Below are 14,039 nucleotides of genomic sequence, written 5' to 3'. Positions count from 1 at the left end.
CAGCAAGGGTTTCATTGACTGACCAATGAGCGGAGAGTATGCTACACGCTGCAGTCTGCAAACACTTTAAACATGGAGGAAAGCATCAAAAAGCAAGCTGTGTTTGACTTTCCTATATTATATGACACTTCACGCAATGATTATCGAGATAAAAAGGCAGCTGTATGGAAACTTGTTGGTGCCAGGGTGACCTTAAACAGAACCATAGAGGACTTTTGTGATAATATAGGATGAACCCAAGGTTGTCTTTTTTCTTTAGTAGAGGAGACTTGACACCAAGATTTCTGTCATTTCCAGTAAAATCTTCTGACTCTTCATCTTTATTGCCTTGTCTAACACGGACTGCTTTGAAAATTTCAAAACCCCACCAATTTCATAACCAATCAAATTTCTTGGAGACAAGTGTCATGAGAGTGCGATTTGCAATGCTGCCTTCACTACCGCATCCCGTGTGTTCAGTTTCACCCCAGTGGTGATGAGGGCCATTTGTCACTCCCTGTGCGTCAAGCCCCTAACACAGAGAGACAGACAACCATTCACACTCAAATTCACACACTCAAATTATAACCACCAATTAACCTAACCCCATTAACTGCATATCTTTTGACTATGGGAGGTAACCGGAGTACCCAGAGAAAACCCACACAAACACAGGGAGAATATGCAATCTCCACACAAAAAGGTCCAAGCCAGATGGTGGATTTGTATGCAGGGCCTTCTTGCTGTGAGACAGAAGTGCTAACCATCACACCACCACAAATTACTTTTTGACAGGTGAAATTTCCTGTTCTGTATATGTGCCAGAAAGCCTATAATAGCACTGTCACTGCATGAAAAGTGGGGTTTTTGACAGTTTCTGGCATGTAATATTGCCGCGCGCCTTGAGATTTCAGGCTCTCAGCAGGAGGATTTGGTCAGAACAGAAAACTGTCGGGAAACTGCCGCAGACTCTGTGTCAGTGCTCCCTCAGCTCCCCCCTCTCCTCAGGTCTAGGGCAGGCTTTTATATGTAAAGGAGGTTTCTGTGATTCATACAAATGCAAATCAAGTACTCACCAGTGGTCTACCCCTCCCAAGAGTTGTAACCAGCATATTTTTATTTTGAGATATATATAATCAAATTTACATTATCATCTTTTAAGCCTTTTTCCATTACAATGTGACTACACATAAATTATTATACAGTGAAACATTCAAACAAGACTAAACTCACAAGAAATCATTCTAATTTATACATTAGTAATTTATCTAGTTGGAAATATACTTTTGGACGTTTTCAGCTTTTGTCCCTTTTTCCAATAAGGCTGTGAGCTTCTGTCTTGTGAGCCTTTGTCATGGAGTTTTTTGTGAACCCTGAACTTTAGTGGACTGAGGGAGATAAACAAAGGCTATAACTTGATTTTGGTGACACCACAAGCATTATTTTCATTGAAAAGCATACTCAGTTTTCAGTCTATTTCACTGTAACAAAAAGTCTGTCGCACCATCATCCTCTTCTGTGCAGTGGCTTCTCAGCTAGCATTGAACATTCAGACAACATCCCATGAATGCTGCCATAAACGTTCAGTGAATGTTCACATGCATTAATGACATTAAAGACTACCAAGGCAGAAGAAGTAATAGAAAACATATAACATATAAAAACACATAAACTTTTATTTTGCTATATATGGATGTACATAAGAGATATCAGCAAAACATTTGTATGCAAGGCACAAAAACATGTGAAGTAACCTTTTTTGTGCCTTGCATACAAAAGTTTATTATGTAATTCAAGTCATCTTTTGCTAGTTACAATGTTTCGGGGAGATTAGATACTTTCAGTATCTTCAGCTTGTGTCAGTCATAAACGTAATCCTATTCTTACCTTTCCTTGTAAATGCAGGTTATTTCTGATGATCTCTCGAACTTCATCCTCTGTGTCTTTCTATAAAAGTGTAACACATTTCCATCAAACAACAGGTCTTCTATCGCCTATAAAATACTATCAATGACAACATGAGCATTTATGCAGTAATTTAACTGTCATATGAAATTGTATATATTTTAATTGATAATTTTACAAAGTTAAGGCAGAGTTATTTTACTGTTACTAAAGGTTTACCTCTGGCATACCAATACTGCAAATTTATTATTATTGTCTCACACAGAACCATATCTGTTTGTATCATGAAACGCTCAGCTCTTTCTATAATCTTTAAGAGTTGATTTGCTACCTGATTGAACGGTTCTTAGCCAGTGTGATGAGCTCCTGTTCTCCTGGAGCACAGATGTTGAGTCCCACTGGCAGCAGACGCTTCAGAGTAGCAACAATCAAACTTGTCTGCATCGAGTATCGGTCACCTTTTCTCTTCATCTTCTTCCTCTCCTGGTCTGAAACTATTCCCTGAGGCAAGGTAAAACATTAAACAGGCATATCTTTTCACTGTTAGACCTACTAAATAGTTTTATGTTATGCACAATAAAAATTCACTGGTATTTACTTGCTTCTCCTCAAATGTGTCCAGTATCTATGTGTTCATACCTTTGACATCTTACACTTGGTGTCAGTAATGAGGAAGGACATGTTGTTAATTTCATTCTGAACCACAAAGTTCTGCTCTTCTCTCTTGAAGTTCTATAGACAGAAAATATGATATTTTGCATCAATCCTGCATAACCCTTGACCTGTGCCATGGCATCCTATTAGGGAGTGTTTGGTGTAGTCCTTTCTTGTCTTTCTTAGAACATGATATTTTCAGTTGCATGTTTTCATGTTACTTTGCAGTAATTTTCTTACATGAGACTTGGCCCAGAAGATGAAAACCTCAGCCACCATTCGGAACAGTTCCTCCGCTTCTGGACTGGACTCTTTCAGCCATCTAGCCCTATTAGTATATCAGAACAGTTAGTGACCTTACTCAGTGTGCTGTAGGTCAGCTGTTCAGTTGCAGTACTGTACCTGTTGTAGTCAACAAATCGTATGAGGAGAGGGTAGAAGGCATACAGGTCTCTGACCAGGACAGTAAATTGGTCCATGATGAGGAGCTCTGTTTCAGACATCTCACCCCTCCCCTCTGCCTTGCTATGTTCTTCATCCATCAGCACAACAGCTGCTTTCTAAACAACACAGTAATAGACTGTTATATCTTAAGTTGCACCACATGCTTTAATCTTTATGTCCATTTTGTTAAGTGGTAAGACTGTTGGCATAGTGCATTATATTTCATTGTTGAAGCATATTATTAGATATTTAATAAAGAAACTTAATTTAGATGGGGGTTAAACCTACCATTTATAGAAAATCAAATTAAGTTCAAAGCAAATGCATAAAATTTACAAGAAAGTATTAGAAAAGACAGCAAGCAGACAGCAAATTACACTGAACATAACCAAGTTTTATTTTCAAATTTGTTGCACCAGTTGCAAGCAGTACAGTACATTGTAATAAAGATAAGACTCACTTTTTTGAGTTTCTCCATCAAAGGCAAGAAGTGGGTCTTTAACAGCTGAGGTTTAGCTTTGCTGATGATTGGCTGAGAGAAGACTTGGGACATAAACAGAGATGGTGTTAAAACAGGAAAGCATCATATAAAATATGCATATATGTACATTTACATGGCATATAATGACTGGTAGCAGAAGCAATAAACTAACATCAATTTAAAGATACTGAGAAGAGTTTTTATTTATCAGTTAACTTAGTGATTTAATATTGTGAGTAAGCTACACTTTGCAACAGCTCCAGGTCTTCTCTGTATACTTGCACATTGTTTTTCCGAGTCCTTGGCAGGTGACTTTTTTCTGTCTTGACCTCTTGTATGAAACTTAATGTTTGGATTTTGAATTTTCATTGAGACCTCTTTTTAAGAGAATTATAAGAACAGTTTTGCTGCTGTTTCTGTCAGGACACCACTGTATGGCAGGCAGGTTTAGGACCCCAGTGCAGGACTCACGAAACAGGATTCAGGCAACAGCTTTATTGCTGGAGTCTTTCCAAAAAATAAAAAAATAAATAAACAAACCAAGTAAACTGGGCTGAAACAGGAATACAAATTAAAGAACAAAAACCTACTGCAATGGAAACACACAACATGAGGAGAACACAACAAGGGACAAGAAGATGACACAGACAATAAATACACAAGAGATAATGAGAGGAGCGTGGAAACAGCCAGGGAGAACAAGTGAGCTGAAACACACTAACAAGACAAGGGGAAGCAACACTGAATAAAAAGCACACAATGCAAAGGAACACCAAAGTAAAACAGAAAGTGACTGTTAAGTTAATAGACCTACACATGTGAACTCAACAAAGACAAGACTGGAGCAACACGAAGGGGGAAACTAACGTAAACCATACCAAGTCAGAGAACCCCCTTAAATATCCTGCAATCTCAGCAATCCTGTTACTGACTAAACTTGCTTTTCAAGTGGAAATTTTAAATAGCAAGGGGCTTTAAGGGCTGAACTGGAGAGAATAAGTTCATTGCACAGATTTAAAATTTCCATCCTTCTTTTAAAATTACTTTAGTTTCCTGTAAAGCTATAGTGGTTTATATAATACTAAATAGTACAGCCCTTGCTTATATGAGTATTGGAGCATTATCCAATGGGGTGTCTGTATTGACAAGCCTCAATGAACACTAACCTGTCTCTACAAACCAGATTTCATGTCTGATCTCAAATTATTTAATTTTTGCTTGGTGTGTAAATGGTAAATGGATAGTAAATGGTCTGGTTCTTATAGAAAAGAATCTTTATTGTCATTGTACACGCAAGTTGTACAATTAAATTTAATATAGCACTTCTCTACTCACACACATTCACACAAGCACTTTCTACAGCTAAGTGCTTTCCAGCTAACATTCACTCTTTGATGAATGCATTGTGACCAGCTCTGGGTTCAGTATCTAGCCCAAGGATACTTTGGAATGCAAACTGGAGCAGCCAGGTATTGAACCATGAACCTTCTGACCAGTAGATGACCTGCTCTTCCTCCAAAGCCTCAGCCACCCCTATTGTGTCACTGTGATCTGAAAATATTATGTTCCAAAAGTTTAATAAGTTAATGTCTACAATTTTGCAATGCAGGAAAAATGCATGCACAGGCCATCAGTCTTCAATTTTTTAATAGGTTCCCAGTGTTACTTAAAGATTCACTGCGGAGTTTCATTCTCTTTGTGGAGCTTTAAAATCTACACTGTAGATTCATTTAGATAGACATCTCAATTTGGCCAAAATATGACTTTGGCAATTATGCTGTGAGGCTAACAATATATCAATCCACTGAATGAAAAAAAAATGGAAGAAGAGCTATTATTTGTTGCAGTCACCTAGTTACTTTCAACTGAAACATAACTGAGTGAAATAATGTAAAAAGTATCTGAGTGGCAGCTATAATAAGGTCTGGTTAAAATTTTAAATAGTAAAAAAATTTGCTTTAGTGTCTCCTTTATTACTTCTTTTAACAGAGGACACTGTCCTATTCTTAATGAAAAGAAAGGTTATTCTGTCATCTGATAGTTATTAGCAACATACCATCAGACTGTTCGCGAAACAAATAATCAGCACGACTGATAAATAATGCAGATCATCATGTACTGCTGCATTTTCTACTTTGCTAATACACCAATCAAGCATAACATTATGTCCATCTGCCTAATACTGTATTCGTCCCGCTTTTGCTGCCAAAACAACCTGAACAGCATAAGAGGATAGATGGATGGATGGATGGATGGATGGCGCCAAATCACAACAAATAGTTGCCTCGAGGTGCTGTACAGTTGCTGCAGTTGATGAACCATTGTGGGGTTTGTTTTTTTTTTACTTGTGCTCTGTCCTCTCTGTCCCCTTTTCTATTTTCTCCCCTTTCTCTTTTTTTCTTTCTTGCTTTTTTCTCAGCCAGTCAACTCTGGCATTACTACAACACACATATATGTAGGTGAAAAATAACACAAATAAAGGAGGATTCTATAGAGAATCGACAGAGCTCCTCTTGGAAGAGCAAATATGTTTGGCACAACAGTGCATTCAAATCAAAATTCTGCTTGCAAAACCTGCCAGACAAGACAGGCTTTAAAAAATAAATAAATACTTATCCTTGCCCGTTTTCCTGCTTCTAACATATCAGCTTTGTAGACAAAATGTTCACTTGCTCTTTAATATATCCCATCCACTAACAGGTGCCATGATGAAGAAATAATCCATTTTAAAGAGGTTATCCACTTTACCACTCAAGGTGTATACAAATATGTTTTGGACTTCAAACAGTTAGTTAAACCCAAATGTGACCTGTGAATGTTGCTCTACTTTAATCAGATTACTTTGTTATGACAACATTTTCCTGTGTAAGCACCATGCAACAAGTGAAGAAAAGGTTTTTTTTTTTTTTTTCTCTTCAGATCTCAGCGGAGATGGTCGCACTTTTCTTCTCTCCCCAGCCCTTCCTTTTTCCCCTGCTTTGCAGCTTTAGAGCCTCTCATCACACAACTTCCGAACTGGAATTTATAATTATGGATCTGGTCAGCTGGTCTCTCAACACCATTGTTTTGATCAAATTTTCACCATGAGGAGATTGGGGGAAGGAGAACCCTATTCCCTCTTATCAATTGACATTCCAGCTGGCTACGTTATGGATTCCTGTGTGGTGTGGAAGATGACGTTCCTGGCCGTATTGTCAATGGAATACACACACATTTGACTTATTAACACTGGGATTTCTCCGAATTGGACCTGGAGATACCTGGTTTGTCGTTGCAATTCAGGAAGTCTACGCAGCTGTCTGGCCTTGATAAGGCTGCTTATGACGGTAACGCGGGAAGGGTGCAGACTCAGACGGCGAAGGAACGAACCAAGAAGATTCAGATGAATTGGATTTTTCACCACAGAGAGGTGCCAGTAAGACTGAAGGCTGTCAACAAATTAATCAGTACAGTCTGTACCAAAACAAGTCATAGAATCAGAAATTTGGCTTCCTGGTGGCCTTGGACTGCCACTTATCAAATTGTCTCTGGGTTGTTTGTAAATAGATGCTCTATGCCTGCTGTCCTGTCTTCTTCTGACCTGTGTTGGACTGATCTCCCTGACCTAGCTGCTGATGAACTCTACATCTTATCAGAACTGTTAGCTGAGGAGGGAGTTTGATCAGCCCCCCCCCCCCCCCCCCCCCCCCCCCCCCCCCCCCCCCCCCCCCCCCCCCCCCCCCCCCCCCCCCCCCCCCCCCCCCCCCCCCCCCCCCCCCCCCCCCCCCCCCCCCCCCCCCCCCCCCCCCCCCCCCCCCCCCCCCCCCCCCCCCCCCCCCCCCCCCCCCCCCCCCCCCCCCCCCCCCCCCCCCCCCCCCCCCCCCCCCCCCCCCCCCCCCCCCCCCCCCCCCCGCCTCCACTGGCTCCCCTGTCCATCCCTCCCACCCTAGTGCTCCCATGCTATATGTTTCTGCTCTGTCGCAGAGGTTTTGTAACCTTATACTGTGTATGTGCGTATGTATACAAAATACGAGATGATTTTTTTCCTCACTCATCCCTGTATGTTTTCACTATTGTTTCTGTCTTTTTAATGGCAGCGCCTCCAGAAGGGGGGCAGCATGGCCACAGTTCACCTATCTCCCCATGTTTGTTCTGTTTGTCTCTTGGATGGGTGTTCTGTTAACTGTAATTTCCCCATTGTGGGATCAATAAAGTATCATCAAAAAGGTTGTAGTGTAGCTCAGTCTGCATTGGTTATGTTTTGGATAAGCAGAAAAAAAGAAATGGATATCTTGAATGTGTTTAGGAATATCATGATTTTTTTTATGAATTTTTTGAATGAATGAATGACAATAATGGCATTAGTCAGTTAACACTTACCAGCCAATCTCTTCATCCAGGCCCCCTCATCTATTCCCAGGTTGTTGTAGATGATCTTGAGAATATTTCCCAGTAGAGTATTCATGTATTCAGAGGTCACAGATGTGCAGCAGTTGTTGGCTTTGTCTGGGTCACTCTCTGGTCCATGTTCCCACCAGTGAGACATGTAGCTACACAACATTGGCAAGACCACCTAAAGAAAAAAAAAAAAAATAATAATAATAATATAACATAAATATTGTAGCTTTGCAAAGCTTCTCACTTGCAGTCATATTAAGATTCAGCACAGAAACAAATATATCAACACAGTGGGTTTAATCAGGGTGTTTACTTTCTAATCAGCAATGCCTTTTTTCACCCATCTTTGGCTCTGAAGTGTTCACTACAGGACAAATATCCAATTACTTTTGGTACCATGGATGATTTTTAGATGAGAAGAAACACCCTAAGAAAAGAACATAAACAGTGATACAATAGTTATTAATAACTGACTTACCTCCATAACATGAGGCATCTGCGTGTACCTCATGCCAGATTCTGCTAGCTCTACAATCTCATCCAAAGACTTCTCCAAGTTGGGGATCAGTGAGCAAACCTCCCCAACCTGCCCAGGAAGACCTAGAGCTGAGAGGTGGAAAGAAAATTGGAATGAAAACAGAATAAATGGAACACAATGTGACTGTTTGTGACACCAATGAGTTTTCAGATCACGGATATCATTGAACTTGTTCTTAATTTTGATTTGAAATGTACCACTGAAAAATCTGCCCATCAGAAAAACGTAACACAGACACAACAGCTATGCTTTTCCTGAGCCATATCCACCCCAAGACTACAGCACCTGGTATTCCCAGGCATCCTCTCATCCAAATACTAATCAGGCCCAACCCTGCTTAGCTTCTGAGACGAGTAAGATGCTTGCTTATCTATCAATCAGAAGACTGATGGTTCAGTCTCTGACTGCTCCACTCATGCCAAAATATCCTTGGGAAAGCTACTGAACCCCAAGTTGCTTCTGATGTGTTCATTGGGGTGTGAATACCAGCTAGAAAGCACTTAGCCACAGAAAAAAGTGCTTGTTTGAATATGTGTGTAAATGAGACATGAAAGCATTTTTAAGTGCTTGAGTAAAAAAGCACTATATAATAACTGAAACATTTACTTCAGGGCATTTTGTGTATGTACACAACCTACCTGCTCTGTCTTTAGATCCTTTGTTGTTGTAGATGGAAAAGTTGTTAAACTTATTCATGTGAGGCTCAAGAAAGGCAACAGGGAATGCTCCTGAGAAGGCTGCTAAACACTTTCCTATAGCTGGACGTTGTCTGGAAAGGAAACAGAGGTCATGGTAACAGTCAAAAACATATCTTTTTATTATCAGTTATCAGTTATTATCTGCCCAAAGCTAGATCTGAGCCCTGGTTCAATAATAGAACTCGTACAGTCAGACGGGAGTGTCGCAGAGCTGAACACAAGTGGAAGAACGACAGGCTGCAGGTGTCACGTCAATTGTAAAGGCCTGTTGGCGCTATTATCAAAACACTGTTAAAGAGACTAAAAGAGAATACTTGTCAAATATCATTGCATTCAACTCCCATAACCCACGCTTTATTTAACTATCACTCGTCCTAATGCTTCACAGTCTGCCTGTTTTGAAACCTCTTATGATATGTGCAATAAGTTTTTACACTTTTTTATTGATAAGGTTGCCACTATAAGGGCCCTCATTCCAGCCCCTGTCTCTGCCCTTCTGCCTCTGTCCCATGTTCTGCTGTTTTTAACCAGTTTGAGCCTGTGACTCTGGCGTTCTTAGAGGATGTGGTTCATCATATTAAGCCCACAGATTCTCCCTGTGATGTTGCTCCTCCTCGATTTCTTAAAGAGGTTTTTGCTGGCTCTGATTCCTCCTCTGCCCCCCTTTTATGTGGGGTTCCACAGGGCTCAATTTTGGGGCCCTTGCTTTTTTCACTTTATCTGCTTCCACTGGGATCCATTCTTAGAAAACATGGAATCGCCTTTCACTGCTACGCTGATGATAGCCAAATCTATGTGCCATTAAAGAAGAAGGATGGATTCCAAATTAAATCTCTTCTTGCATGGCTTGATGACATCAAAGCTTAGATGGCCCTAAATTTTCTACATTTTAATGAAAAAAGACTGAAGTGTTGGTGTTTAGACCCAGTAGCTCTTGTGAGCCTCCCCCCCAGGTTGACTTGGGCCCTTTGACCTCATATGTTAAGCCCATAATTACAAATCTGGGCTTTATAATGGACAGAGATTTTAAATTGGATAGTCAAATCGGTGCAGTAGTGAACTTAAGGCGATTGACAAAGGTTAAACCTATCCTTTCTAGGCAGCATCTAGAAACAGTGATACATGCCTTTATTACATCTCGGCTTGATTACTGTAACGCACTCTATGTTGGAGTCAGCCAGTCTTCTCTTTCACGTCTCCAGTTGGTTCAAAATGCCGCTGCACGTCTCCTGACTGGAACACGTAAAAGACAGCATATTACACCTGTCCTGGCTTCACTCCACTGGTTGCCTGTGCACTTTAGAATCCATTTTAAGGTCCTTGTATTTGTTTTTTAAATCCTTAAATGGCCTTGCTCCACCTTACCTTTCTGAACTGCTTTGTTGCTACACTCCTGTCCGAGATCTCAGGTCATCTGATCAGATGCTTTTACGTATAAAGAGATCTAAGCGGAAGCTCAGAGGGGACCGAGCTTTTTCCATTGTTGCCCCTAAGTTGTGGAATGAATTGCCTTTGCACATTAGACAATCGCCTTCACTGTCTATTTTTAAAACTCATCTTAAAACTCATTTATACTCTCTGGCCTTCAACCCAGCATGAGACATTGATCTTACCTATTTTAATGTTTTACAGTTTTTATTTATTTATTTTTTTATTTTAATTGTTTGCTTTTTTCTCTTAATATTTTTATTTATTTGGTGTACAGCACTTTGTATTTGCTGTGGCTTTTTAAAGTGCTTGATAAATAAAGTTTGATGATGATGATCAATGATTCTTCTTTTTTTTTCAAATACTGAAGAGTAATGCTTATTTAATACTAAAAGCAAAAGCATCAGTTGCTTTGCTGACACTGATATAATTAAACATTTTGTAATCTTTTCAGTTTTATTTGACATTTACAGCTGTGAGGTTCATTTCCAGAGGGAGCAAGCAACAAAGTACAACTTATTTTGTTACTGTACTTAAGAAGAATTTTCAGGTATCTATACTTACAGGTAATTTCAAATGCAACATTTCTATCATCAGCTCAACAAATATCAGCAAACACACAACAAAACTGTTTGTGTGCTGTTTGTCATACAGTGTGCTAGCTAAAGGTACAGCTACTGTGTTTCCCAGGGATAGAAAAGGGTGGAGGTAACTTCTCAAAGATGTAAGAAAGACAGGAGAGGAAGAAGATATTTATATTTAAAGGTAAGGACTGCTCAGTGGCATTTGATAAACTGGAAATTTAAAGCTTATATGGAATGGCATTTCCTTAAAATCAGATATTGGATCTGTATATAATCTGAAGTTGTTCTTTAGTGAAGTTGTTATTGTAGTTGACAGTTTAGTGCAGAATCAACAGGTTAACTTGCCGTACTTTGAGTTTACAGTGAAGCACAGTGCTGAACAGGTACAGAGTGGGGTTCATGGTCTGTATTAAGTTACATAACAGGCAGAGATAATCTGATGATGCTTTGGTTCATTCACTGAATTCAACCTTTATACCAACTTTATACTGTCTAGTATAAGACAGTATAAACAGTATACTGTCAGTGTAGGGCACATGTGTCAAACTCAAGGCTCAACTCAAGTAATAATTATATAAGGCCCACAAGATGATTTCATACAGCTATTATTAATGGCCCATGGGTAAATAGCACTCCCACCACTTATACTACAAATCCCACAATGCACTGCAACAGCTGCCGTGCAGGCCAAGACCTGTGCACTAACCCGTTTTCCTCTGTTGCCAGTGACACACACTGATCAGTGATCAGCGGATAAAAACATTGGTCAGCATTTAAGCTATTCTGACCCAAAAAATGGCCAAATGAAAAGTGGAAACAGGGATTTTCCAAACAGGCAAGGCAAAGGACCTGATTGCTGACACTGGAGGTAAACCATCTGTCTCTTTTCCTCGCCTGCAGTGTGAGGGGAAAAGAGCAGTTTGGTGGGATGGATACATGAGAAGATGCAGAGGGAGATCTGCACAGACGAGCTGACAGTGCATCACCTGAAGACAGAATGTGTCATCAGCACCGTAACACAGACAGTGAACTTTCTAAAAGGCAAAGGTTTAAATCGCCGGCAGTTTCAGTCTTTTCTGGAGGAAATAGCTTCTGAATTTTTGACATGCCTTATCACACAGGTGCAATGAGCTGCCTGAGGAAATCTGACAAGTTCATGGAATGTAAAGGAAAAGACTCAGCAGGGCTCCAGGATGAAAGGTGATGTGAGTCGGCCTTTCTCTGCAACATAATGAAGCATCTTAAACTTGCAGCTTCAGCAATGGGACCGCGTGATTACAAGTCAAGTCAAGTCAAGTCAAGTTTATTTATAAAGCACATTTAAAACAACGACGTTGACCAAAGTGCTGTACAAGATCTGTAACCCCAAGGACTATACTAAATAAAAATAAAAATATATAAATAAATAAATAAAATAATAAAATAAAAATAAATAAATAAAAACATTAAGACAATAAATAACATAAGAAAATTAAAAATTAAAACGTTTAAACAAGTACCATAAAATACCATAAAACAATCATCTAAAAGGAGGTAGCACTGCAGCCAAATGCCAAAGAAAAGAAATGTGTTTTTAATAGAGATTTAAATGTGTGTATCGTCTGAGCTGTGCGGATATGGAGAGGTAGATCGTTCCATAGCTTTGGTGCTGCTGCTGCAAAAGCTCGATCACCTCTCTGTTTTAGTCTAGTTTTAGGCCTCTGTAAGAGCAGCTGGTTCGATGACCTCAGAGCTCTTACAGGGGTGTGACAGTGAAGCAGCTCAGACAGATACAAAGGTGCCAGTCCGTTTAAGGCTTTAAAAGTAAGCAATAAAATCTTAAAATCGATTCTAAAACGGACAGGGAGCCAGTGAAGGGATGACAGGACTGGGGTAATGTGTTCATGCTTTTTTAAACCGGTTAAAAGACGAGCTGCCGCATTCTGGACTACCTGCAGGCGGCGCACAGATGATTGATCTATGCCAAAGTACAGAGAATTACAGTAGTCCAGGCGGGAAGTAATAAAAGCATGAATAACTTTTTCCAGGTCCTGCTGTGGGAGATAAGGTTTTACCTTGGCAATGACTCTGAGTTGGTAAAACTGATTTTGGTAACAGCACTTACTTGCTTCTCCATTTTAAAACTACTATCTAAAATGACACCAGATTTTTCACAGCATCACGACAGTGAGGAGCCAAATGACTCGGAGTGCCAGAGGAGTAGCTTGAGGGGTCAAATTTACCAAAGCATATGACCTCGGTTTTGCTTCATTAAGATTTAGGAAATTGTTTCTCATCCAGGACTTAATGTCACTGAGACAGTTCAGCAGGGGTTCCCATGGATCTCTGCTGTTCAGTTTGATGGGCATATACACCTGGATGTCGTCAGCAAAACAGTGGAAACAAATATTATGTTTCCTAAAAATCGACCCTAGAGGCAACATATACAATGAGAAAAGAATTGGGCCCAGAATGGACCCCTGCGGCACTCCACAAGAAAGCTTTGCTGTGGTAGAAAAACAGTTTCCTAGATGGACAGAGAAACTTCTATCAGTAAGATAAGATCTGAACCAAGTCAGAACCGTGCCTTTAATGCCAATTTCATGTTCTAGGCGGGATAGAAGGATCTCGTGGTCCACAGTGTCAAAGGCAGCTGACAGATCTAGAAGTACTAAAACTGCAGGACTACCAGAGTCCACAGTTAAAAGCAGATCGTTAAAAACTCTTAAAAGAGCTGTCTCTGTGCTGTGACGCATTCTAAAACCTGACTGAAACTTTTCCCACATTCCATGTTCACTTAAAAGTGCTTGAAGTTGCTTAAAAACAACTTTTTCAAGAACCTTGGATAAAAATGGTAATTTAGAAATTGGTCTGTAATTTGAAAGAACATCAGGGTCAAGGTTCTTCTTCTTGATTAGAGGCTGTACAACTGCATGTTTAAAGGCAGCTGGAACACAACCAGATGCAAGAGA

The 14,039-nt window shown here is 40.0% G+C and overlaps 1 protein-coding gene across 1 annotated transcript in view; it reads right to left on the bottom strand.

The window, feature by feature from the left end:
- ryr2a (ryanodine receptor 2a (cardiac)) overlaps positions 1–14,039 on the bottom strand; it is a 375,294-nt gene that overhangs the window by 109,630 nt on the left and 251,625 nt on the right. Inside the window, 9 exon segments of the mRNA XM_030754826.1 lie at positions 1,867–1,934; positions 2,223–2,385; positions 2,524–2,616; positions 2,779–2,866; positions 2,941–3,098; positions 3,443–3,525; positions 7,823–8,015; positions 8,319–8,446; positions 9,017–9,147. Coding sequence (XP_030610686.1) covers positions 1,867–1,934; positions 2,223–2,385; positions 2,524–2,616; positions 2,779–2,866; positions 2,941–3,098; positions 3,443–3,525; positions 7,823–8,015; positions 8,319–8,446; positions 9,017–9,147 — 1,105 coding nt within the window.

The sequence above is a fragment of the Archocentrus centrarchus genome, chromosome 19 (assembly GCF_007364275.1).
Source record: "Archocentrus centrarchus isolate MPI-CPG fArcCen1 chromosome 19, fArcCen1, whole genome shotgun sequence".
Taxonomy (NCBI): domain Eukaryota; kingdom Metazoa; phylum Chordata; class Actinopteri; order Cichliformes; family Cichlidae; genus Archocentrus; species Archocentrus centrarchus.
This window is presented reverse-complemented; position numbering and strand designations above follow the sequence as displayed.